Raw genomic sequence first — 12,752 nt, forward strand, 5'->3', positions numbered from 1 at the left:
GGCCTAATAATAATAAGAATTCCACGAAATACAATAGGCCTTCGCAGCGCTGTCGCTGCTCGGGCCTATTTAAAGCTGCGAGCAGCGTTGGGCGGCCCTCGTAGCTCAGCGCCGTTCCGGCCTTGCGACCGCGGGAGGTCAAGCGACCGTTGCCTACGCTCTTGCGCCGTTCCGCACCGTCCACTAGATGGCGCTTTTTCTGATGGTTTCAAATCGCCTTAGGTCCACATCAGTACGAGTCCGGCAGCATGTCTTAAAAATTTGGCATCTCTGACACCCTTTTTTTGCTTCCTGTAGGCTTTTGAACATGTCATGTGTGGTTATCAAGAGTTAGTGGATACAGTTTTGATAAGGACAGATAAAAACTCCCAAAATACTGAAACACCTGCTTTACGTCCACACACTGGATCAGGAAGATGCACGGAGGAAGAGTCAAAAACAGCCAAGAGTCCATCTTAAAATCAAAACACATTTATTCACTTTCAGCGCTGAAAAGGAGACGTGAAAGGGAGACCCTTACCGAAGTTCAGAGCACTCCAGCGAACTTTGAGGCCTGGCTCTGCCCCTTCAGCATGCTCAAAAACTCACGATTTTGATAACTTTTAATCCCCCGTCCCTCAACTGCATACTGACCAAGTTTGAAGCCGATCGCTCAAAATCCCTAGGAGAAGTTCGTTAAAGTTTGAGGTGTGCAAAAGTCAAAAATTGGACTTTGACCCAAAATGGCCGCCTCCCTGTACATTTTAGGGCATACCTCCAAGAGACTTTTTTTCCTTGATTTGAGGTGTTCTACCTACGTACCGAGTTACAGATGTCTACGATGTACGGTTTGTCCTATCTCACGTTAGGTGGCGCTGTAGAGCAGTTTGGCCACGCCCATTTTTGATTCCATTAAAAATACAAAAATTTCTCACGGGGGACAATTTTGGGTGAAATTTGGTGACTTTTTGAATATGTTTAGACCTCCAAATTAGCACTTCTAGAACGCAAAGAATCGTAATAATAAGAAACAGTACAGGTACAGCGCTGTCGCTGCTCAGGCCTAAATATAGGTTTTGAGGTTCCAACTCCAGCTTGACAAAACACATTTACAAAAGCTTTTATTGCCCACCGCAGAAGGTGAATGGAGTAATGTTTGCTTCCCTTTGTGTGCGTGTGTTTGTCTGTAGTGTTAGCATCTCATGAACCAGTGGATGGATTTTAATGAAACTCACAGAAAGTAAGGATTTGATTCTTATCTACAACTGTAGCAATCACTTCAAGATGATTGCTACAGCTAAGCAACCTTAGCAAACACAAAAATTACTAAAGTTCGATGTAGTAGGTGCTAAGAATAGGGTTGAGAATTGTGTGAATTTGAACAATTCCGGTTTCTCACGATTCCGATTCTTTTAAGAGACAGTATATGCTGTGGCACTCTTCGGTTTGTTGCATCAACAGCTTTTGTTTTGACACTATGGTGAACAGAGGAGCAAATCACAGGGTCTAATAGCTGCCTGGCTAACATTAGCATCTTCAGGTGTCTTGTTTGACCTCAGGGTTTCCTCCGGAAAAGAGGCTAAGCCCGGTGGTAGGTGGCTGTTCGCCGGCCGATCACCAGCCGACCGTGATTTAGTTAAAAAAAAGACAGGAAAGTTGAAAATATGGCTTTTTATTATGTGATATTGTAAGATATTTGTCCCAAATATTTACACAACTACAGTATTACAAAAAGGCACTTTTGAAATACTTTTTAAAATAAAAATACAATTTAAATAAATACAAATTGATTGCACTTAATTTGAATCCTAATTTACGTCACATTTACAAATAAATTAAATTAATGATTTTGATGATAGCAAAGTTGAGCATTGTTACAAATAAAAAAAGAAATATGTTTGAAATAACACTGACAGCAAAGAATACTCTTCTACAGTATAGAACTAAAAAAACAGTTACACAAAAGTGTTTCACTGTAAAGATGGTTTGTAGTTTGTTTTGTTGCAACCTGAAGTGTGAAATAAACTTCAGTGGAGTTTGAAAACAAAATATGTGTTTGTCTGGTTGAACGATGTGTGTGCTCAATTGATTTTTTTTTTTGGGGGGGTGGGGGTATTGTAATCCATATGGGGGCCCAGAAGAAAATCTTTGGCAACCACTGATCTAAACTGACCTGTGGTGTTAGTGTGTTCATGTTTCTGTGTATCAACCTTTCTGGGGTCTACCCTGTTGGCTGTTGTGATAGCTCATTACTGTTCATCATAATTAATTTTATTCTTTGTTTCAGTCTTACAGCCATGACCCAGACAGTTCAAACTAACGGCATTCAATCCCTCAGTAAGACCTGGGAACTGAGTTTGTATGAGCTACAAAGAACACCACAGGTAACTTCTTACCAAAATCTTCTCAAAATTCATTCTGTATTTCATAGTTATTAGAGTAAATATATAATACCTCTGTATTTATTGAACTTGTTGATGAGGATGATGATGGTGACACTTCACTGCAGCCTGTAGTTTTGTTGACTTATTTTTCTGTGGGACACTTTCTGCTGCTTTAACATGGAGTTAACAGACTTAAACTGAGATATAATGGTGTTTTAGAAATGTTTCACCTAAATGGCTGTAGTTTAATCTTTTTTTTTTTTTACATCAAAATATTTGATTCCACAGCTCTCGTCTGTTTGATATGATGGTTTGAGTGGTCACACCTTTTCTTCATGCATTCTCAGACAATATAGTCCGACAACATTTCCAAATCACACACATTGTTTAGGCATTACATTCTTTGTTTAGTGTTAAATACTGTAATGCTCTGTGTGCTGCCCCCCTGCCCGCAACTAATACGAGGCACAGCCAAGACAAGGCAGGAATGTAATATTCTGACATTAAAAGTGGAATTCTTTAGAATAATATTAGCAATCGTTTTTTCTTGATTAGCCTGAATTTGTGAGCAAAAATTGAAACTGAAACTTCAAATTTAATTAATTGCACAGCACTAGCACAAAGGCAATTTCTTAATAAATGTGGCATAAATTAAGTAAAACTAAACGGGCTTTCCAGCCTGTAAAAGATTTAATGTGAAGAAGCATTGTTACAACAAAGAATTAATCAAGCACACAAATCTACTTAATGTTTGAGCTATGTTTACATAAATCAGTGTTTATTTATGTAAAGCAGAGTTTGAAAGTGCTACAAATATTGAGAAAAAGTTCAGAAGAAATTGCTCAAACAACAGATCAGCCTACACTATTCAAATATAGGAAAAATGAGTTTGTACCCTTTCGTTAAACCAAGAAAAGCCCACAACGACACTGAAATAACTTGAAACTGAAAAAAGTAATAAGAAAAATATTAATAAAACTCAACTAATGAAAATCAGTCACTGCTTTTGTTCAAAAAAATTTTGAAAAACTGATCTTGGTATCATGGTGTATCATTCTGTGCTCTTCGAATTTATTGTAGTTTCCATGCCAGGTCACTAGTTAGCGCTGTGATTTTTGTATTTCAATGACATGTGCATGAGTGCAGACGCTTCAGTCTCCATCATGAAAACAGTTGCATCCAAAACAGCGAATAGATAAATGTTCATCTATTCGTTAATGAGGTTGGATTGCTCCTCCTGTGAGTAGCTGTTATCCACCATAGTTACTGTTGTTGATCTTCTCGTGCATGTGCAGAATATGTTGACTGGCGTATTTTACGTAAATTGGGATTTCCCTTAAAACGATGCTGGGCGTTTCCAAAAACTTTCACTCTGACACCTGGATTTTAGAGAATAAGACCACTGTTGTTGTTGGTAGGCCTGTCGTGATAAACAATAAATCAATTAATCGCACGATAAATTAAAATGAGGTCTGTAATTTTCAGCATTATCGTTTCTTCGTGTCTCTCTCTGTTTCGACTGAAGACACTGGAGGACAAAAGGTTCAGCTCCGGTGCTCTTCACTGATCCTTCCCTTTCTCTTAGCGTCAGGGGGCGTGGCCTATCGCGTCAGGTAGCCAGCTGAGGTGCGTCGTCTTGTTCCTCTGCAGCGTTAGCCCCCGTGAGGAATTAGCAAGCTAAAGAAACGCTGTTTGATATTGGGGATAAAAACAAAATGGAATTGGTTTCAAGCTGGAAGTACCAGCAGCGGTGTGGGAGCACTTCAGATTCAAACCAAAAGACCGAGGTGAACTGCTGAACCTTTGAGAGCCGGCATGTCACATTTATGCTTCTATCACCGTGTGCTTTTGTTTGTTTGCACTTTTTTTGATAAAACTGTCAGTTTTGCCCGCCTTCTCTATATAAAACTAATACATTATTATTTTTTGAAGGGCAGTTTAGTTTACCGCCTTAATAATCCGTACTGTTTTGGTTGAATTTAGTTTTTATTCAAGTGCATGTTTTGTTAACGGAGGCTGAGAGTCCATTTTATTTTTGTTTTTGGTTGTTTTGTTTATTTTGTGTTCCAGTTCCAGTGTTAAGTGTTCCTTTGACATTAAAGTTTATTAATCTTTAAGAGGATGTACTTGCACTATTATGTTATTATCATTACATTAGTTTAAAACAGTCTCCAAACAATATTATCGTTTATTGCAATCATTTTTTTAAACAATTAATCGCCCAGCAAAATTTGTTATTGTGACAGGTCTAGTTGTTGGGTACTCAAAGAGCCAACAGAAAGGTTCCAGTTTCATTTAAAAACAGCGTTGTGTAAACATGGCCTCAGATAGAGTTACAGAAATCACTTGATAACAGTGACTGTGTCAAAATGTTGTGCAACAAAATGTTAAGTTAAGGCCAGACGAGGCCAGTTTCATAAGTTTGTTTTTTTTTAAATAATTTTGTTGACTCAAAATTCAGAAGCAGTGACTGATTTTCATTGGTTGATTTTTAGTTGTTTTTTTTCCTTTTTATTACTATTGTCACTTTCAAGTTATTTTAGTGACATTTTTCTTCCTTTTAATGACAGTCAACAAACAAATTTGTCCCCAATTGTATATACACTAAATTAAATGTAATACATATGAAATATAAAGGGAATTTTAAAGTTCTACAGACTTGGACGAATGAGTTTAAACCCTTGTTCAAAAAGTATTTGATGGCATCAATCACTTGGCCAACAGCAGCTGGTGATTAATGCTTTGTTGGGTGACAACATGGCACATGCAGCTGCTTGTGTCTCTTACTCACGTCTTGTTGAATTCTACAGTGTTTTTGAATCAGATGATAAAACAAGTAAGTTTTGTTCCTACCTTCAACAATAACAAATGTCTTGCACATTTGTAAATAGTTTGTGCTTTATTGAAGGTCAGTCCCCTAATAGTCAGATCATTATTGAAGTGGAGGCTAACACACTGCTTTAATCCCCACCAGGTCATTTCTTATTGGTGGACTGTCACATAACCCATCAGCACCAGCTGATAGGTGGCCTATCAGCCAATAGAGAACTTTTTAAGGTGTCAGCATTTTAGGCCACCTAAAATGGTTTGTGCACTGCTGCATGCGTGGATGTATAAGTGATGTGGACCCAAGCTTGACATGTTGTGTGCACTAGGGAACATTTACGTGTTATTATGGACTGTATGATATGGTGCAACTTTAATATGTATTTCCAGTTTGTGAGTTTCTGGTCTGATTTATCCTCCACAGTCAAAGGATATATGAAAGTATGGAATTAAAATCACTGGTAGGGGTTGGGAATGAGCTTCCTGAACCAGTTGGGTGATCTGAAGCTTGTGTGTTCTGAAAGTTAACACAGATGTTTTCACAATTCAAAATGACTTTTTTACCCTTCTTGTGGTTGATTTTTAGGACCTAACAACAGTTTGTGTAGTATTAACATGTTGTTTTTCTGTCATAGGAGGCTATAACAGATGGGTTAGAGATAGCAGTGTCACCCAGGTCCTTGCACAGTGAACTTATGTGTCCCATCTGCCTGGACATGTTGAAAAACACAATGACAACCAAAGAATGTCTGCACCGCTTCTGTGCTGATTGTATCATCACAGCTTTGAGATCTGGGTGAGTTTTTTTGTGCAGAAAACTCAAAATGAAAGACATCACTGTTCCTTCTTTTATTGTCCAGGTTTTCATACAGTGCCTATAAACGTATTCACCCCTTGAATGTTTTAGGATACTTTGTTTTTATTGCTGTCATAAGTAAATCATAGTCAGTATAAAATGGCCTTTTTGACAAAAAGCAAGCAAACAAACTTCAATGTCAAAGTAAAATCTAATTTCTACAGAGGAATACCAGTTAAAAAAATGTAAAATGAGTGACTGAATAAATATTCACCTCAGAGTTTTTTTTAACTCAGAAAAGATCATTGAAAAGTACAAGTCTGGGGATGGATACAAAATGATTTCCAAGGCCCTGAACATCCCCAGGAGTTCTGTAAAATCCGTCATCAAGAAATAAAGGAATATGGATCATGGAAATCAATCAAGAGCAGGCCGTCCTCACAAAATGACTGACCAAAATGTAAGGCAATTGTGGATGCTGATTCCATCTGCAGAATACCTGTTGTATGTACAGAACAGCTAAGATACTGTGCAGAACCCCCAGGCCTCGGGATTTGGATGTTTGGATGTACTGTTTATTGACTTGCGTAACAGTAAAAAAAAACCTGTTAAACTCAACGTATAAGTTGTAATAAAACTGGAACTGTTATTTTACTGTAAAACAAAAAGGGAGTGCATTCTGCTATATCACCCACCAAGTGAATTTAACTCCAGACACCGCAGAGCTCTGTTTAGGCTAGTAGACATAGACCTAATTATTCAATTAAGGTTATATAATTTAGGTCGTATTCTGACCTGACGCATTTGGTCCGCTTTAATTGAAGCAGAGTTCATTTCCAGCATTGCTCTGGACTTTTTGTGCAGGTGTGAATACAGTCATGTGGATCAAACAACCGGACCGAGACCCGCTTTTTGAGGTGGTCTCGGTCCGCTTCCAAACGAACTCTGGTGCGGTTCGCTTCTGGTGTGAATACAGACCGGAGTTGAACCGAACTAACTACGTAAAGCATGCGCCTTTTTGGACTTCACGGGCCACCGTTGCTAAGCATCATGGGACAAATAGCATTATTGGTGCTAATGCTAACACCACCTCACGCATTTGCCGGCGCCGTTCCAAAATTCGAAGTAAAACGTCATTAAACCGACGTTGAATGAGCTGCTCTTGAATTTCAAAATGGTACTGTAATTGTACCAACAAAACAAATGTGCACATAACAAATCCAGCACGCAGGACTTCCATCTTTATTTCCAGCCGCTGCCCCCGTCTTTCTGTCCAATGGGAGCAATGACCGCCACCCACATGGCTTTGTTTATAAATTATTGTCTGCTTACAAAAAAGCACAATGTGAATGCAAACCGCACCAAACGAAAAAAATAAAGTCCACTTTGGGTCCGGACCAAAGGACTTTCCTGGTGTGAATACACCCTTAATTGTTTTAAAGTGCAGTTCCCTTCTAGCCTGGTTAGAATGGTGACAGCAGTGGTCGGGTGTCGGGTTGGTGTTTTGTCCCTGATAGTGCTGACAGGGCTCAAATACTCTTCTTCTGTTTTCCCATTGTGCTAGGTTTATGTTGTTTTTTTAAGGTAAAATAAGGTTCAGGCTCAGGTAGCTATGTTGTGTTTTAGAACTGATGATGGCTTACATCACACACAAGGTGTTTAAAATGTATGGCTTCCAAAAGTAAACAGTACAGAGGGATAGATGCCGCTTTTCACCAGATGGCTCCCAGAAAACTCACTTACCGCCGTCTGGGGCCATTCCAGTGCTTCTTTAGGTTAGTTATCAGGGCCATACACAAAGAGTAGGCGCCTTATGGACCACTGTTGCCTATTGGCACTGGCAAGCCGTAGGGCTGCCATCTTGGAATGGTCGCCCGCTCTATTCAGTGTAATCTGTTTAGCAGGCACAATAAAATACCTGTGCGTTTAATCGATCATAGCTCGCTGAATACTCACCTCATTTTCACACTTTTTCCCCTGTAAACCTTAGACAAACAGCTATTGAAGCTGAACACATTGTTCAGCGCATTGAAATACTCTTGGTGGGGTTAACCCTAATAGAATATTCTTGCAAAGCACACAGCCACTGGTACATTTTTATATATTTTTATTAATATCTATACTATACATTATATCTATTTTATATAGACATAATATTGCTATCATACATATATATATAAAATCTACAATTTTGCTATCTTATATATATATAAACATAATATCACATCTATAATATCTATTTGCACATGCACAAACTATATACATACACATCTCTATCCACACACACACTTATTTGTTGTGACACATCCATATTTACACATGTACATGAAAGTTTTACATAAGGTAAAACCCCTGAAACAGGACAGTTTTGCAGAGCTTTGTTCTTGACTTTGACAATGTGGTGCATCAAAGTGCTCCCAGCACAGTGAATCCCTCCCTCCTCTAAGATACTTCCCACCTTTTTCTCATATTTTTTTTTTCTTTGGGAAACCTTCAAAACCAAAATGGAAGATTTGGGAGTGCCTACACAAAAACATTGTACAAAAGAGGTCAATCTTATTTTCTTCCTATATTCTCCCCATTTTAATTTTTAAATTTCTTAGAACTTAAACTCCAATTTTGATGCATATGTGTTGATAATGATAATGAACCAAAGCCACTGAAATTGTGAGTAGGCTTGTTTGAATAATATTCCTGTCATCAAATCTCTGTTAGCCTTCATTAGCAGCTGAACACTGGTGTTCCACTGAACATTATAACTAACATTAGCTGGCATTTCGCTGGTGGACATACATACAGTACAGTAATATTCTGTTCACAATATACAAACAATAATATCATCGTACTTGTGAAAAGTTATCCCCTGAGCCCTGACATCAACAGTCCGTTGACTTGAACAGAAATAAGCTACGCCGTGCTGAGGCATCCTCTGCTCTTTTGGTTGAACCAAATAAGGATGACTGCTCCAAGATGGCGGCCGTATTTTCTGTGCCTCTGCAGCCAATGCAGAGTCTACTCTTTATTATGTCTATGATCAGGACAGCCAATTAAAAAAAAACAACTTACCTCCACATGGCCGACATCGATCCTCTTCTATCACCTGAATGTTCCGCTAAGAGGCGAACATCACGCTGCCCTAAAGTAGTATCAGTAGTATGGTATCGAAGCACATGAGTACGAATTTGAGTGCATACACACAATATTGGACTGATGCTTGATACTGGTATTGGTATCAGTATCCTTAGTGATATGTGTTTTCTTCTTCTGAGACTTCTTAAGAACCAGATGCTTTAATTATGTTTTGATACTTTAGAACTGAAGATAATGTGCTTCCTTTAGGGGTGGCTTTAGCCCAGTGGAAGGGAAGTTCTCCTTCAGGGGTTCAGTCCACTGCTGTGCCAAAGTAACCCCCACTCCCACTGATATGAGAGTATGTTAAGTGTAAAATTTATAACAGTAAGCACTGTGTGTGTGAATGAGAAACTCTGTAAAGAGCTTTGCAGAACCTGAAGAGGTTAAAAAGGTGCTATTTGAGTGTGGACCATTTCCCATTTTCCCATCCTTTTTCCTACGGTCTACACTCATAAGCACATTGGAGCTTGTTTATATCAGTTTCTTGCCCAAGAACAGCAGACTGAAGCATCAATCTCTGACTGGTTGCTGACTTCTGCATCACCTGATAATACCTTTTACCTTTTCTTTTCTTGCAGTAATAAAGAGTGTCCTACATGTCGTAAAAAGCTTGTTTCTAAGAGGTCGCTGCGTCCAGACCCAAACTTTGATGCTCTGATTAGTAAGTACCCACACAGAATCAAGGAGTTCTAGTTATTCCTGAAAATAGTCTCATTTGTGCTAAAAAAAAAAAAAAAATGCTGCCCAGAGTTGGGCAAAATATTTTGGTTACTATATTTTCCAGACTATAAGACGCACTTAAAAGCCTTCAATTTTCTCAAAAAATGACAGTGCGCCTTATAATCCGGAGTGCCTTACGTATGTAAGAAGTCGTAATGTTTTAGTCTGACTTTGGTAAACTACAAAGCTGCTCTGCTTGCAGCATTAAGGTTCAGTTATAGTTGTGCTTTGTAGTGTCTCACAGGGCTCCACGCACAGTGTAGGCAGTTATATTTGTTGCTTACATCGGTGCAGTGTTCTCTGAAAAGACAGGGCTGTTTTGTTTTGCCTAATGCGCCCTACAGTCTGGTGTGCCTTATATATGACAAAAGTTTGAAAATGAACCATTCATTGAAAGTGTGTCTCATAGTGGGGAAAATACAGTACTTACTAAAATTTCTGCCCTGTTTGACTCTGATTTGACTTTCAGCAATCTGTTGTTTTTGATTTTATATTAATTTTAAACAGTTTTGAACTCATCATGTGTCACAGCCATAAACCTTTGCTCTTGTACATTTCTACAGTAAAGATGGCACGTAATTCTTGAAGTTTATTCTAAAAGAACTGCCATGAATAACCTGATGCAAATGCATTTAAAAAGGTTAAGGCCACCAAGGTGCGGCAAAATATAGTGCAACAGTGAAATGTGACACTTTAGAGTTTGTAATTTTGCGATGTATATGATCAAAGGGAATCAGAACTGTGGAGTGACTGAATACAAGATTAGAGCATTTTCAAACTTGTTTCTATAAAAAAGGTTAGTATTAAAGGTTTTTCTGTCAGGCTTGCTAGGAAATTGTCAGTTCTGCACCTAAGACTTTATTTACCTGATTTTAGGTAAGATTTATCCCAGTCGTGATGAGTATGAAGCCCACCAAGAAAGAGTTTTGGCTCGCATTAGCAAACACAACAACCAGCAAGCCCTGTCCCACAGCATAGAAGAGGGGCTCAAGATACAGGCTATGACCAGGTAAACACTTGGTACATGAGAAACCAACATGATGAAAGTATTTTGCTAGCTGAAATTTGTTGTTGTTTTTGTTATCAGACTGCAGCGTGGTAAGAGACACACGGTGGAGAATGGTAGCGGAGCTGAGGATAATGGAGACTCCTCCCACTGTAGCAACGCTTCTGTCCACAGTAACCAGGTACGATCCTGTCACACAATCAGTCTTAACATAGCTGAAAATCAAATGACTCAGCTATGTTCTGATCAAGATGAGTGTTGTGGGTCCAGTGTTGAATGTTCATAAAAATAGGCTGTATTTCTCCAGGAGGCAGGCCCAAGCATCAAGCGCACCAAGACGAGTGATGACAGCGGTTTGGACATGGATAATACTGCTGAGAACGGGGGTGGGGACTCTGTAATAGATGGAGGTGCCAGTGAAATAGAATTGGTGTTTAGGCCTCATCCCACTTTGATGGAAAAAGATGATGGACATAACAGGTTGTTGCACATAGAAATCTGTTTGTTAGAATTCCATAGTTCTGATCTATTAAATATTTGTCTAAAGGGAACTGTTGGAATTTGCCTAAAATATGCATTCACATCTGGTTGTTCTGCATTTTCATTTACATGCCTGTTCTTGACTGGATGAAAGTGTGGAGTTTGTCCCCCGCTACATTAAGACATCTGGCAACGCTACAGTGGATCACCTGTCTAAGTACTTGGCTGTCCGACTGGCTCTGGAGGAGCTGAGAAGAAATGCTGAGGCCAGTCCTGTTAATGTAGAGGCAGCATCTGAGAAACAGTACACCATCTACATACCTACTGCTGCAAACCAGTTCACTGTGAGTACTAAAGAAAAATGCACACCCTGATAAAAAACCATATTTATTAATAAAAGAAATCTCAAATAGTCACAAAAGTACACAGGGTGTCAGCCTCAAGGACAGAAACAGGAAGTTGGTTCCACAAGAGAGGAGCCTGAGAACTGAAAGCTCTGCCTCCTGTTCTACTTTTAGAAAACTCTAGGAACCACAAGTAAACCTGCAGTCTGAGAGGGAAGAGCTCTGTTAGGAAAATATAAAACAGTAAGATCTTTCATATAAGATGGAGCTTGGTTGTTTAGAGCTTTGTATGTTAGAAGGAAGATTTTAAATTCTATTCTAGATTTGACAGAAGGCCAGTGGAGAGAAGCTCAAACTGGAGAATTATGATCTCTCCTCAGAACTCTGACAGCAACAATTTGGATCAACTGAAGACTTTTTAAAGAGTTTTTTGGACACCCAGATAATAAGAAATTATAATAGTCCAGCCTAGAAGTGATAAATGCATACACCAGCTTTTCTGCATCATTTTGAGACGAGATGTTTCTAATTTTAGTGATGTTGTTCCAGTGGAAGAAAGTGGTCCAGTAATATTTTTAATGTGAGTGTTGAAAGATGTCCTGGTCAAAGATAATAATAATAATCAATCCAATTTATACCGCACTTTTCATTAACAAAAATCTCAAAGTGCTACACAGTGCAATTGAAATCAAAGATAAAAACAAGATCACAAAAAAATAAAATCAGAGATAAAAACAACATCATAAAAAACATGTAGAGGCAGAATAAGCTTGCTTAAATAAAAAAGTCTTCAAGCCTCTTTTAAAATCAATCAATGGTTGGGGAGCTCTCAAATAATCTGGGAGAGAGTTCCAGAGCCGGGGGGCAGCGACAGCGAAAGCCCGATCTCCCATGGACCTCAATCTGGAGCGAGGAAGGTGAAGGAAGTTACAGTCTTGTGATCGTAGAGATCTGGTGGATGAATGAGGAATGAGAAGGTCCTTCAAATAATCTGGTGAGGTCCCATTTAAACACTGATGGGTGATGAGCGCGATTTTGTACTGAATCCTGCAGTTGATAGGAAGCCAGTGAAGATCATGCAGGAG

At 38.9% G+C, this 12,752-nt stretch overlaps 1 protein-coding gene across 1 annotated transcript in view; it reads left to right on the top strand.

Annotated features, from left to right (window-relative positions):
* The window catches only part of rnf2 (ring finger protein 2), an 18,830-nt gene that overhangs the window by 3,277 nt on the left and 2,801 nt on the right, over positions 1 to 12,752 (top strand). The window contains exons 2-8 of the mRNA XM_017436871.2: positions 2,267 to 2,363; positions 5,825 to 5,985; positions 9,696 to 9,778; positions 10,714 to 10,846; positions 10,925 to 11,024; positions 11,151 to 11,323; positions 11,478 to 11,667. Of these exons, the coding sequence (XP_017292360.1) occupies positions 2,277 to 2,363; positions 5,825 to 5,985; positions 9,696 to 9,778; positions 10,714 to 10,846; positions 10,925 to 11,024; positions 11,151 to 11,323; positions 11,478 to 11,667 (927 nt within the window). The 5' untranslated portion in view covers positions 2,267 to 2,276. The remainder of the gene's footprint in view (positions 1 to 2,266; positions 2,364 to 5,824; positions 5,986 to 9,695; positions 9,779 to 10,713; positions 10,847 to 10,924; positions 11,025 to 11,150; positions 11,324 to 11,477; positions 11,668 to 12,752) is intronic.

Source organism: Kryptolebias marmoratus, linkage group LG20 (genome assembly GCF_001649575.2).
Source record: "Kryptolebias marmoratus isolate JLee-2015 linkage group LG20, ASM164957v2, whole genome shotgun sequence".
Lineage (NCBI taxonomy): Eukaryota > Metazoa > Chordata > Actinopteri > Cyprinodontiformes > Rivulidae > Kryptolebias > Kryptolebias marmoratus.